Source organism: Lichenostomus cassidix, unplaced genomic scaffold (assembly GCF_008360975.1).
Source record: "Lichenostomus cassidix isolate B80296 unplaced genomic scaffold, HeHo_3.0 HiC_scaffold_34, whole genome shotgun sequence".
Taxonomy (NCBI): domain Eukaryota; kingdom Metazoa; phylum Chordata; class Aves; order Passeriformes; family Meliphagidae; genus Lichenostomus; species Lichenostomus cassidix.
Window position 1 is genome coordinate 174352 of NW_028147431.1, and position 14272 is coordinate 188623.

Here is a 14272-nt window from a genome sequence, read left to right on the forward strand (position 1 = left end):
TTTTGGGTTATTTTAGGGTGTTTTCGGGGTCCCTCCGATGGCCACACTGTTCTCGATGTTGGGGTGGTTTTGGGGTGTTTTTGGGGTATTTTTGGGGTAATTTTGGGATATTTCAGGGTGTTTTTGGGGTCCCTCAGATGGCCACGCTGTTCTCGATGTTGGGGCGTTTTTGGGGTAATTTTGGGATATTTTCAGGGTATTTTTGGGGTGTTTTTGGGGTCCCTCAGATGACCACGCTGTTCTCGATGTTGAGGAGGTTTTGGGGTGATTTCGGGGTATTTTTGGGGTATTTCAGGGTGGTTTTTGGGGTCCCTCAGATGGCCACACTGTTCTCGATGTTGGGGCAGTTTTGGGGTATTTCAGGGTATTTTGGGGGTGTTTTTGGGGTTTTTCAGGGTGTTTTGGGGTCCCTCAGATGGCCACACTGTTCTCGATGTTGGGGTGTTTTGGGGGTGTTTTTGAGGTGTTTTTGGGGTAATTTTGGGATATTTCAGGTATTTTTCAGGCCCCCTCAGATGGCCACGCTGTTCTCGATGTTGGGGCGTCTTTGGGGTAATTTTGGGATATTTTCAGGGTATTTTTGGGGTGTTTTTGGGGTCCCTCAGATGACCACGCTGTTCTCGATGTTGGGGCGTTTTTGGGGTAATTTTGGGATATTTTCAGGGTATTTTTGGGGTGTTTTTGGGGTCTCTCAGATGGCCACGCTGTTCTCAATCTTGGGGCAGTTTTGGGGTATTTTCAGGGTACTTTTGGGGTATTTCAGGGTATTTTTGGGGTGTTTTTCAGGCCCTCTCAGATGGCCACGCTGTTCTCGATGTTGGGGCGTTTTTGGGGTAATTTTGGGGTATTTTTGGGGTATTTTTGGGGTTTCTCAGGTTCCCCTCAGATGGCCACGCTGTTCTCGATGTTGGGGCGGTTTTGGGGTAATTTTGGGGTATTTCAGGGTGTTTTTGGGGTATTTTTCAGGCCCCCTCAGATGGCCACGCTGTTCTCGATGTTGGCCGGGTCCAGGTACGGGTAAGGTCTCTCCAGGTGTTGGTTTCTCTCCCGAATTTCCCGGGAGATTCGGCGCAGGCGACGCCGGAATTGCCGCATGAGGCGCCGCGGGGCGAGCTCGGTGAAGTGCCGGTCGGGGTAGTGACCCAGCGGGCGCTGGGAGGGGAGAAACTGGGGTTACTGGGAGATACTGGGAGATACTGGGGATACTGGGGATACTGGGGTAGTGACCCAGCGGGCGCTGTGGGGAGAAACTGGGGTTACTGGGGATACTGGGAGATACTGGGGATACTGGGGATACTGGGAGATACTGAGGATACTGGGGATACTGGGGATACTGGGAGATACTGGGGTAGTGACCCAGCGGGCGCTGTGGGGAGAAACTGGGGTTACTGGGGATACTGGGAGTTAATGGGGTTACTGGGGATACTGGGAGATACTGGGGTAGTGACCCAGCGGGCGCTGGGGAGAAACTGGGGTTACTGGGGATACTGGGAGATACTGGGGTAGTGACCCAGCGGGCGCTGGGGGAGAAACTGGGGTTACTGGGAGCACTGGGAGATACTGGGGTAGTGACCCAGCGGGCGCTGGGAGGGGAGAAACTGGGGTTACTGGGGGTACTGGGAGATACTGGGAGATACTGGGGTAGTGACCCAGGGGGCGCTGGGGGGAGAAACTGGGGTTACTGGGAGTACTGGGAGATACTGGGAGATACTGGGGGAGTGACCCAGCGGGCGCTGGGGAGAAACTGGGGTTACTGGGAGTACTGGGAGCACTGGGAGATACTGGGGGAGTGACCCAGCGGGCGCTGGGGAGAAACTGGGGTTACTGGAGATACTGGGAGCACTGGGAGATACTGGGTTTACTGGGGATACTGGGAGTTAATGGGATTACTGGGACATACTGGGAGCACTGGGAGTACTGGGGGAGTGACCCAGCGGGCGCTGTGGGGGAGATACTGGGGTTACTGGGGATACTGGGAGCACTGGGAGATACTGGGGATACTGGGGTAGTGACCCAGGGGGCGCTGTGGGGGAGAAACTGGGGTTACTGGGGATAGCACTGGGTACTGGGGACGAGTGACTGGCGCTGGGGAAAACTGGGGTTACTGGGGATACTGGGAGCACTGGGAGATACTGGGGATACTGGGAGTTAATGGGATTACTGGGACATACTGGGAGCACTGGGAGATACTGGGAGCACTGGGAGTACTGGGGGAGTGACCTAGGGGGCGCTGTGGGGGAGAAACTGGGGTTACTGGGAGCACTGGGAGATACTGGGAGCACTGGGAGATACTGGGAGATACTGGGTTAGTGACCCAGCGGGCGCTGGGGAGAAACTGGGGTTACTGGGGATACTGGGAGCACTGGGAGTTAATGGGGGTTACTGGGAATACTGGGAGAGTGACCCAGCGGGCGCTTGGGGGAGAAACTGGGGTTACTGGGAGACACTGGGAGATAGTGGGGATACTGGGGATACTGGGGTAGTGACCTAGGGGGCGCTGTGGGGGAGATACTGGGGTTACTGGGGATACTGGGAGATAGTGGGGATACTGGGGTTACTGGGAGATACTGGGGACACTGGGGATACTGGGAGAGTGACCTATGGGGTGCTGTGGGGATACTGGGGTTACTGGGGATACTGGGAGCACTGGGGGAGGGACCTAGGGGGAGATACTGGGGTTACTGGGAGATACTGGGATTACTGGGGGTTACTGGGGGAGTGACCCAGAGGGTGCTGTGGGGACACTGGGGACATTTACTGGGGTTACTGGGAGCACTGGGGGAGTTACTGGGGGTTACTGGGAGCACTGAGATCAAGAGGCCCAGGGGTGTGGGGGAGGAACCCTTTGGGGTCCCAGCTGGGTGGGATTTGGGATTGTTTTGGGGTTGGTTTGGGTTTTTTTGGGGTTTTTGGGTCCTGGGGAATATGGGGATTTTGGAGTGGTTTTGGGGTGTATTTTGGGGTTTTTGGGGTGGTTTTGGGGTCTTACCAGGTCCATGGGCTCGTTCCTCAGCACCCAGAGCACAGCCAGGGGGGTTGGGTTGGGGTTGGATTGTTTTGGGGTCAGTTTGGGTTTTTTTGGGGTCAATTTGGGGTTTGGTCGGTTTGGTTGGTTTGGGGTTCCCAGGGTGGATTTTGGGATGGTTTTGGGGTGGATTTAGGGTGGTTTTGGGGTCTCACCAGGTCCATGGGCTCGTTCCTCAGCACCCAGAGCACAGCCAGAGGGGTTGGTTTGGGATCGTTTTAGGGTTTTTTGGGGTCGATTTGGGGTTTGGATGGTTTGGGGTTCCTGGGATGATTTTAGGGTGTATTTTGGGGTTTTTGGGGTGTATTTTGTGGTTCCCAGGATGGATTTGGGGTGATTTTGGGGTCTCACCAGGTCCTTGGGCTCATTCCTCAGCACCCAGAGCCCAGCCAGAGGGGTTGGTTTGGGATCATTTTAGGGTTTTTTGGGGTCGATTTGGGGTTTGGTTGGTTTGGGGTTCCCGGGGTGGTTTTGGGGTGTATTTTGGGGTGTATTTAGGGGTTTTGGGGTGTTTTTGGGGTCTCACCAGGTCCATGGGCTCGTTCCTCAGCACCCAGAGCACAGCCAGAGGGGTTGGGTTGGGATAGTTTCAGGGTTTTTTGGGGTTGATTTGGGTTTGGATGGGGTTTGGATGGTTTGGGGTTCCCGGGGTGGTTTTGGGGTGTATTTTGGGGTGTATTTTGGGGTTTTTGGGGTGTTTTTGGGGTCTCACCAGGTCCATGGGCTCGTTCCTCAGCACCCAGAGCACAGCCAGCACCGTGGCCGTGGTGTTCATGGCCGGCAGAGCCGCCAGGAACTGCTGCTCGGACAGAGGAGCCTTGGAGCGCGGCGGAGCCTCGCGCATGGCGGCCGGGGCGTTGGGGGGGAACGCTGACAGCTCAAACTGACCCAAAAAATATGAGAGAAAAACCCCAAAATGTCAGAGAGAAACCCCAAAATGTGAGAGAGAGACCCCAAAAAGGCCAGAGATAAACCCAAAATGTGAGAAAGAAACCCCAAATGTGAGAGAGAAACCCCAAATGTCAGAGAGAAACCCCAAATGTCAGAGACCCCAAAAACAGAGCTTCCCGCATGGCGGCCGGGGCGTTGGGGGGGAACGCTGACAGCTCAAACTGACCCAAAAACGGGAGAAATAAACCCAAAATGTTAGCGAGAAAAACTCCAAGTGTCAGAGAGAAACCCCAAGAACACATGGCAGAGAAAAACCCCAAAATGTGAAAGATAAACCCCCAAAATGTCAGAGAGAAACCCCAAAAACAGAGCCTCGCGCATGGCGGCTGGAGCGCTGGGGGGGAACGCTGACAGCTCGAACTGACCCAAAAACGGGAGAAATAAACCCAAAAACATATCAGAGAGAGACCCCAAAAAGGGCAGATAAACCCAAAAGTGTTAGAGAGAAGAAACCCCAAAATGTGAGAGAAAAACCCAAAATGTGAGAGAAAAACCCCAAATGTCAGAGACCCCCTGGGTCAGTCATGGGGAGGGTCAGTGGTCAGTGTGGGGTCTCAGTGGTCACCGGGGGGTCTCAGTGCTCAGTGGTCATTCTAAGGTCAGTGGTCACTGTGACAGGTCAGTGGTCACTGTGATGGGCCACTGGTCACTTTCAGGTATTGCTGGTCACTCGGGGGGCCAGTGGTCACTCTCACAGATCAGCGGTCACTAGGAGGGGTCAGTGGTCACTCTGGGGGTCAGTGGTCACTCTGGGGGGGTCAATGGTCACTCTCAGGGCTCAATGGTCACTCTCAACGGTCAGTGGTCACTCTGAGGGTCACAGGTCACTCTGGGGCTCAGCAGTCACTGAGGGGTCAGTGGTCATTCTCAGAGGTCAGTGGTCCCTCTGGGGCTCAGTGGTCACTGTGAGGGTCAGTGGTCACTGTGGAGTCAATGCTCATTCTCAGGGGTAAGTGGTCACTCTGAGGGTCAGTGGTCACTCTGGGGCTCAGCAGTCACTCTTGGGGTCGGTGGTCCCTGTCAGAGGTCAGTGGTCACTGTCAGAGGTCAGTGGTCACTCAGGGGTCAGTGGTCACTGTCAGAGGTCAGTGCCCACTCAGGGGTCAGTGGTCACTGTCAGTGGTCACTCTCAGGGTCACTGGTCACTGTCAGAGATCAGTGGTCACTCTCAGGGGGCACTGGTCACTCTCAGTGGTCACTCAGGGGTCACTGGTCACTGTCAGAGATCAGTGGTCACCCTGGGGGTCAGTGATCACTCTCAGTGGTCACTCAGGGGTCAGTGGTCACTCTCAGAGGTCAGTGGTCACTCTCAGTGGTCACTCAGGGATCACTGGTCACTCGGTGGTCACTCAGGGGTCACTGGTCACTGTCAGAGGTCAGTGGTCACTCTGGGGGCCAGTGGTCACTCTCAGTGGTCACTCAGGGGTCACTGGTCACTGTCACAGGTCAGTGGTCACTCGGTGGTCACCTGGCCGCTGTTGGTGGCCGCATGGTGGGCAGAGCAGGTGTAGATGACAGTGGTGACAAAGGTCACAAGGCCGCGGACACTGTCCAGCCGGGAGGGAACACCTGGGGACAACGGGGGCACAGGGTCACCCGGCGGTCACCCAGGGTCACCTGGGGTGACTCAAGGGTCACTTGGGGCCACTCAGGATCACCTGGGGGTCATCCAGGGGTCACTCAGGGTCACCCAGGGGTCATCCAGGGGTCACTCAGGGTCACCCAGGGAGTCACTGACCCCTCCAGCCTCCCCCTGCCCACCTGGGGGTCACCTGTGCCCACCTGAGGGTCACCTGAAGGTCACTTGTCCCCCCATGCCCACCTGAGGGTCACCTGTGTCCCCTTTCATGCCCACCTGAGTGGTCAGTGCACACCTGGGGGTCACCTGAGGGTCACCTGTCCCCACCTGGGGGATCACCTGAGGGGTCACCTTGTCCCCACCTGTCCCCACCTATCCCCACCTGCCCCGTGCCCACCTGAGGGTCACCTGTCCCCACCTGTCCCCACCTGTGCCCACCTGTGCCTGTCCCCACCTGAGGGTCACCTGAGGGTCACCTGTGCCCACCTGTCCCCACCTGAGGGGTCACCTGTCCCCACCTGTCCCCACCTGCCCCGTGCCCACCTGAGCGCCTCCTGCCCAGGAATCCCCTGCGGAAGATCTCTCTGACCCAAGCCTGCAGCTCAGAGTCCTCCTGGACAGCTTTGTCACTGCCGTAGTACAGTGACAGCAGCCCTGCCACGAACCTGGGGACAGCGCGGGGACAGCGTGGGGACAGCGTGGGGACATCACAGGGACAGCGCGGGGACAGCGTGGGGACATCACATGGGAAAACATAGGGGACACTGGGGACAATGGGGATATTGGGGACATTGGGGATGTTGGGGACATGGGGACATTGGGGATAACAGGGATATTGGGGATGTTAGGGACATTGGGGACATTGGGGACAATGGGGGGATTGGGGGGACTGGGGATTTAGGGGCATTGGGGATGCTGGGGACATTGGGAGGATTGGGGACATTGGGAGCATTAGGACATCAGGGACATTGGGGACATCAGGCCATTGGGGGATTGGAGGCATTGGGGACATTGGGGACATTGCGGGGATTGGGGATATTGGGGACATTTGGGACATTGGGGACATCAGGGGGATTGGGGACATCAAGGACATTGGGGACATTTGAGACATTATTGGGGACACTGGGGACATTGGGGGGATATGGGGACATTGTGGGGATTGGGGACATTGGGGACATTTGGGACACTCAGGACATCGGGGGCATTGGGGATATTTGGGACACTGAGGACATTGGTATTTGGGACATTTGGGACATTGGGGCACTGGGGGCATTGGGGACATTGTGGCGGTATTGGGGACATTGAGGGACACTGGGGACATTGGGGGCATTGAGGATGCTGGGGACACTGAGAGACATTGGGGACACCGGGGACATCGGGGGGACTGGGGACATCGAGGACATTTGGGACATTATTGGGGACATTGGGGACATTAGGGGTGCTGGTAGCATTGGGGGCATCGGGGGAAATGGGGACACAGAGGTCACAGAAGGTGTCCCCGCTCTGTCCCCGCGTCCCCAGGCTGTCCCCAGCTGCCCCCTGCTGTCCCCGCATTGTCCCCACACTGTCCCCAGCTGTCCCCAGCTGTCCCCATGTCCCACCTGCGGATGGCGCCCCAGACGCGCCGCGCGTCGCGGCCGAAGTGGTAGCGGGGGGTGGCAGTGACACCGCGGTGTCGCAGATCCCGCGGCAGCACCAGCGAGCGCCAGCGCAGCCTCCGCAGCCCGCGGGCCACCAGCGCCAGCAGCCCCCGCCGGCCCACCGCCACCGCCTGGGGACATGGGGACAATGGGGACACCGGGGGGACATGGCAGTGCCACCCCAGTCCCGGCAAATTCCGGAAAATCCCACCAAAATTAACCCAAATCACAGCAAATCCCACCCAAATCAACCCAAATCCCGGCAAATCGAACCCAAATCCCACCCAGCAGCCCCTGCCGGCCCAGCGCCACTGCCTGGGGACAGAGGGACATTGGGGACACCGGGGGGACATGGCAGTGCCACCCCAGTCCCGGCAAATCCCACCAAAATTAACCCAAATCCCGGAAAATCCCACCAAAATCAACCTGAATTTCACCCAAATCAAACCCAAATCGAACCCGAATCAAACCCAAATCCCACCCAGATCCCCCTGCCGGCCCAGCGTCACCGCCTGGGGACACTGGGGACATCGCGGGGACATGGCAGTGACACCCCAGTCCTGGCAGTGCCACCCCAAATCCCACCAAATCAAACCCAAATCCCACCGAAATCAACCCAAATCCCACTGAAATCAAACCCAAATCCCAACAAAATCCCACCAAAATCAACCCAAATCCCAACAAAATCAACCCAAATCCCAACAAAATCCACTGAAATCCCAAAAAAGGTGCTCCCCGCCCCCCAAATCCCCTCCAGCGCCCACCACGCCCCCAGACCCCTTCCCCAAATCCCCCCAAGTCCCCCCAAATCCCCCCAGAAACCCACATTTCATCAACCCTATACAAGACCCCAAACCCCTCAGGACCCCCCCAGCCCCCCCAGTTTTACCGACCCTATCAAAGCCCCCAGACCCCCCATCACCCCCAGGACCCCCAAATTCCCCAGGACCTCCACAGGCCCCCAGTTTTACCTCCCAGACCCCCAGGACCCCCCAGACTCCCCCAACCCCCAGCCCCATTTTACTGACCCTATCGAAGCCCCCAGACCCCAACATTTCCCCCTAAAGCCCCCATTTCCCCAAACCCTTTACAGACCCTATCAAAGCCCCCAGGACCCCCAGGACCCCCAGACCCCCAGAAGCCCCCAGACCCCCAAAACCCCCAAATTTCACCGACCTTGTCAAAGTCCCCAGACCCCCAGGACACCCCCAGACTCCCCCATTTCCCCACATTTTACCAACCCTATCGAAGCCCCCACATCCCCCCAAAGCCCCCCAAGACCACCCCCATTTCACTGACCCTATCAAAGCCCCTAGACCCCCAAATCCCCCCAGCCCCCATTTTACTGCCTATCAAAAACCCCAAATCCCCCCAAATCCCCCCATTTCTCCCCCAAACCCCCATTTTACCGATCCTATTGAAGCCCCCAGACCCCAACATTTCCCCCTAAAACCCCCATTTCCCCCAAACCCCCCACTTTACCGACCCTATCAAAGCCCCCAGACCCCCCATCACCCCCAGGACCCCCCCAGACCCCCCAAAACCCCCAAATTTCACCGACCCTGTCGAAGACCCCGCCGGGGTTGAGCAGGAAGCGCCTGGCCAGAGCTCCGATCTGCACCGTGAAGCGAATGTGGGGTGCCAGCAGCTGGAGGCAGGAAATGGGGTGGGGGGACATGGGGACATTGGGGACATCGTGGGGACATTGTGGGGACATGGCAGTGCCACCCTAATCCCGGCAAGTCTTGAAAATCTTGACAAATCTCACCCGAATCAAACCCAAATCCCAGCAAAATGCACCCAAATTCCTTCAAAATCTATCCAAGTCCCACCGAAATCAACCCAAATCCCAACAAAATCAACCCAAATCAACCCAAATCCCAACCAAATCAACCCAAATTCCACAGAAATGAACCCAAATCCCAACTAAAATCCACCCAAATCCCAACAAGATCAACCCAAATTCCACTGTAATCAACCCAAATCCCATAAAAATCAACCCAAATCCCAACAAAATCAACCCAAATCCCACTGAAATCAACCCAAATCCCATCAAAATCAACTCAAATCCCACCAAGATCAACCCAAATCCCATAAAAATCAACCCAAATCCCACCAAAATCAACCCAAATCCCAACCAAAATCAACCCAAATCCCACCAAAATCCCATCAAAATCAACCCAAATCCCAACCAAATCAGCCCAAATCCCAACAACATCAACCCAAATCCCAACCAAATCAGCCCAAATCCCAAACAAATAAACCCAAATCCAAACAAAATTGACCCAAATCCAAAAAAAATCAACCCAAATCCCACCGAAATCAACCCAAATCCCACTGAAATCAACCCAAATCCCACTGAAATCAACCCAAATCCCACTGAAATCAAATCAACCCAAATCCCAACAAAATCCCAACAAAATCAACCCAAATCCCATCTAAATCAACCCAAATCCCAACCAAAATCTACCCAAATCCCACCAAAATCAACCCAAATCCCAACAAAATCAACCCAAATCTCAACAAAATCCCAACAAAATCAATCCAAATCCCACTGAAATCAACCCGAATCCCAACCAAAATTTACCCAAATCCCACCAAAATCAACCCAAATCCCAAAAAAATCAACCCAAATCCAAACAAAATCAACCCAAATCCCACAAAAATCAACCCAAATCCCACAAAAATCAACCCAAATCCAAACAAGATCAACCCAAATCCCAACAAAATCCCAAAAAGATCAACCCAAATCCCAACAAAATTAACCCAAATCCCAACCAAAATCAATCCAAATCAACCAAAATCAACCCAAATCCTACCAAAATCAACCCAAATCCCAACCAAATTTACCTAAATCCAAACCAAATCAACCCAAATCCCACCAAAATCAACCCAAATCCCACTGAAATCCACTGAAATCCCAAAAAAAGGGAAATGAGGGGCAGGAAATGGGGAGGGGGGATCAGGAAATGGGGGAGCATCAGGTTTTTTTGGGAATGGGGGATTTTGTGGCGGATTTTTTTTAGGATCGAGCTTTTCGGATCAGGTTTTTTTAGGATTGAGCTGTTCTGGCCCGGTGGTTTTGGGGTTTGGGGTTTCTGGGTCAGGATTTGTTGGGGTTTGGGGTTTCTGGGTCAGGATTTTTTAGGATTTGGGGTTTTCAGATCATGATTTTTTAGGATTTGGTATTTCCAGGTCAGGTTTTTTCAGGGTTTGGGGTTCTGGGGTACCTTGAAGAGGGGGTGCTGGGGCGGCAGCTGCCTGAGCGTGGCCAAGGCGAACACCTCGCCCAGCAGGTGAGCTCTCAGCAGGTGTGTCAGCGCCTCGTGCACGTGGAACTCGGCGCTCCTCACCCACGCCTTGGCCAGAGCCCACAGCCACGGAGGGTCCTGGGGCAGGAAAATGGGGGCCTCGGGGCCTGGCTGCTGAGAGAGCTGCGGGGGAACCCCAAAAATCTGTTAGGAACCCTGAAAAGGTTCATAGGGAACACCAAAAGTTAGTGGGGAACCCAAAAAAATTCATAGGGAGCCCTGAAAGTTAATGGGAAACCACAAAAATTCATTAGGAACACTAAAAAGTTCATAGGGAACCCCAAAAATCTGTTAGGAACCCTAAAAAGGTTCATAGGGAACACCAGAAGTTAGTGGGGAACCCAAAAAAGTTCATAGGGAGCCCTGAAAGTTAATGGGAAACCACAAAAATTCATTAGGAACCCTAAAAAGTTCATAGGGAAGGCCAAGAGTTAGTGGGGAACCCAAAAAAGTTCATAGGCAACCTTGAAAGTTAATGGGAAACCATGAAAATTCATTAGGAACCAAAAAAAGTTCATAGGGAACACCAAAAATTTTTTAGGAACCCAAAAAAGTTCATAGGCAACCTTGAAAGTTAATGGAAAACCATGAAAATTCATTAGGAACCCTATAAAGTTCATAGAGAACACCAAAAATTCGCTAGGAACCCTAAAAAGGTTTGTAGGGAATCCCAAAAGTTAGTGGGGAACCCTAAAAAGGTTCATAGGGAGCCTCAAAAGTTAATGGGAAAGCCTGAAAATTCATTAGGAACCCAAAAACGTTCATAGGGAACACCAAAAATTCATTAAGAACCCAAAAAAGTTCATAGGGAACCCCCAAAGTTAACAAAAAACTTGAGAAGTTCATAGGGAACTCCACAAAGTTCATAGGGAACCCCAAAAGGTTCATAAGCAACCTTGAAAGTTAATGGGAAACCATGAAAATTCATTAGGAACCCTAAAAAGTTCATAAAGAACCCTGAAAGTTAATGGGAAACCATGAAAATTCATTAAGAACCCAAAAAACTTCATAAGGAACACCAAAAATTCATTAGGAACCCAAAAAAGTTCATAGAGAACACCAAAAATTCGCTAGGAACCCTAAAAAGGTTTATAGGGAATCCCAAAAGTTAGTGGGGAACCCTAAAAAGGTTCATAGGGAACCTCAAAAGTTAATGGGAAAGCCTGAAAATTCATTAGGAACCAAAGAAAGTTCATAGGGAACACCAAAAGTTAGTGGGAAACCCAAAAAAGTTCATAGGGAACATCAAAAATTCGGTAGGAACCCAAAAACGTTCATAGGGAACCCCAAAAGTTAATAGAAAACTCGAGAAGTTCCTAGAGAACTCTATAAAAACTGCACAGGGAACCCTGAAAAGTTTATAGGGAACCCCGAAAATTAGTGGGAAACCATGAAAATTCATCAGGAACCCTAAAAAGTTCATAGGGCACCCCGAAAGTTAATGAAAAACTCATGAAGTTCATAGGGAACCCAAGAAGTTCATAGGGAACTCTGAAAAGTTCATAGGGAACCCCAAAAATTAATGGGAAAGCCTGAAAATTTGTAAGGAAGACAAGAAAATTCATAGGGAACTCCCCCGTTTTTGGGGTCCCACCCCCGTTTTTGGGGTCCCAATCCCGTTTTTGGGATCTCCCCCCATTTTTAGGATCCCACCCCTGGTTTTGGGGTCCCACCCCCATTTTAGGGTCCCACTCCCATTTTTGGGCTCCCCCCGTTTTTGGGCTCCCACCCCCGTTTTTGGGCTCCCACCCCCATTTTTGGGTTCCCCCTGGTTTTGGGGTCCCACCCCCGTTTTTAGGGTCCCACCCCCGTTTTTGGGGTCCCACCCCCGTTTTTGGGTTCCCCCTGGTTTTGGGGTCCCACCCCCGTTTTTGGGGTCCCACCCCCGTTTTTGGGCTCCCACTCCCATTTTTGGGCTCCCCCCGTTTTTGGGGTCCCACCCCCGTTTTTGGGGTCCCCTGTCTTTAGGTCCCACCCCCATTTTTGGGTCCCACCCCCGATTTTGGGGTCCCAGTTTTTGGGGTCCCCCCGTTTTTGGGGTCTCCCCGTTTTTGGGGTCTCACCTGGATGGCAATTGGCCGCAGCTCCCCGTCAGGCCGCTGGTGCAGGAGGCACAGTGGGGCAGCGACGAATGTGGGGCGACCGTCGATGAGGGCAGTGGGGACTCCATCCAGCACCCCATAATCAACCAGGTAGATGTTCCCCTCCTGGGGGGTCAGAGGGGAACCCCAAAAATAGGGGGAGACCCCAAATTCAAACCTCTGGAGACCCACAAACACCTGGGACCCCAAAATCCTGGGGACACCCAAATCAATGGGATACCCAAAGTCTGGGATCCCCCAAATCCCAGCACCCCATAATAGACCATGTAGATGTTCCCTGCCTGGGGGGGTCAGAGGAGAACCCCAAAAATAGGGGGAGACCTTAAATTCAAACCTCTGGAAACCCACAAACACCTGGGACCCCAAAATCCTGGGACCCAAAATCCCGAAAATACCCAAATTCTGGGATCCCCCAAATCCCAGCACCCCATAGTCGGCCAGGTAGATGTTCCCTGCCTGGGGGGGTCAGAGGGGAACCCCAAAAATAAGGGAAAACCCCAAATTCCAACCTCTGGAGACCCCCAAAAACCTGGGACCCCAAAATCCAGGGACCCAAAATCCTGGGGACACCCAAATCAATAGGATACCAAAAGTCTGGGATCCCCCAAATCCCAGCGCCCCATAATCGGCCAGGTAAGATGTTCCCCACCTGGGGGGTCAGAGGGGAACCCCAAAAATAGGGGGAGACCCCAAATTCAAACCTCTGGAAACCCACAAACACCTGGGACCCCAAAATCCTGGGACCCAAAATCCCGAAAATACCCAAATTCTGGGATCCCTTAAATCTCAACACCCCATAGTCGGCCAGGTAGATGTTCCCTGCCTGGGGGGTCAGAGGGGAACCCCAAAAATATGGGGAAACCCCAATTCCAACCCCAAGATCCTGGAGACACCCAAATCCCCAGAACACCCAAATTCTGGGATCCCCCAAATCCCAGCACCCCATAGTCGGCCAGGTAGATGTTCCACTCCTGGGGGGGTCAGAGGGGAACCCCAAAAATAGGGGGAGACCTTAAATTCAAACCTCTGGAGACCCCAAAAAATCCTGGGACCCCAAAACCCTGAGGACACCCAAATTCTGGGATCCTCATCCTCCCTGGGACCCCCAAATCCCCAAACACCTGGGGTCACCCCAAAATCCTAGGATCCCCAACCTCTTGAACCCCCCAAACACCTGGAACCCCAAATCCTGGGCTCCCCACCCTTCCTGAGGTTCTCCACCCATCGTGGCTGCCTGGAATCCCCCAAAAACCTGAGGTTACCCCAAAATCTTGGGGTCTCCAACCCCTGGAATCCCCAAAACATTGGAACCCCCAAATCCTAGGGTCCCCTCCCCATTGTGGCTGCTGGGACACCCCAAATCCTGGGGTTACCCCCAAATCCTGGGATTACACCAAATTCTGGGATCCCCATCACCCCTGGAACCCCCAAATCCTGGAGTTACCCCAAATCCTGGACTCCCCTTTTTGGGATTTTGGGGTTCGGGGGATTTTGGGGTTGGTTCCAGGGTATTTTGGGGTTTCAGGGGGGTTTTGGCGATTTTGGGGATTTTGGGGATGGTTCTGGGGGATTCTGGGGTCCTGGGTGATTTTGGGGTCCCAGGGGATTTTGGGTTCCCAGGGGATTTTGGGGTTGGTTCTGGGTAATTTTGGGGTTTCAGGGGG

General features: G+C 53.8%; 1 protein-coding gene and 1 long non-coding RNA gene across 6 annotated transcripts in view; one reads left to right on the forward strand and one right to left on the reverse strand.

Annotated features, from left to right (window-relative positions):
- LOC146423038 (uncharacterized) lies at nucleotides 1–882 on the forward strand. Its single transcript, XR_014847743.1, has 3 exons — nucleotides 1–296; nucleotides 506–675; nucleotides 787–882. It is a non-coding gene; the product is annotated as an uncharacterized LOC146423038 (long non-coding RNA).
- Nucleotides 818–14272, reverse strand: part of LOC146423039 (polyunsaturated fatty acid lipoxygenase ALOX15B-like) — a 22432-nt gene continuing 8977 nt past the window's right edge. For 2 of the 5 annotated variants that reach the window (XM_085045290.1, XM_085045289.1), the window contains 8 exons: nucleotides 12570–12713; nucleotides 10426–10629; nucleotides 8757–8843; nucleotides 7157–7326; nucleotides 6099–6220; nucleotides 5445–5545; nucleotides 3738–3908; nucleotides 818–1152 (listed from right to left, as the gene is read on the reverse strand). In XM_085045290.1, coding sequence (XP_084901416.1) covers nucleotides 973–1152; nucleotides 3738–3908; nucleotides 5445–5545; nucleotides 6099–6220; nucleotides 7157–7326; nucleotides 8757–8843; nucleotides 10426–10629; nucleotides 12570–12713 — 1179 coding nt within the window. In that variant the 3' untranslated portion in view covers nucleotides 818–972. The other 3 variants (XM_085045292.1, XM_085045291.1, XM_085045293.1) reach the window with 3 other exon arrangements.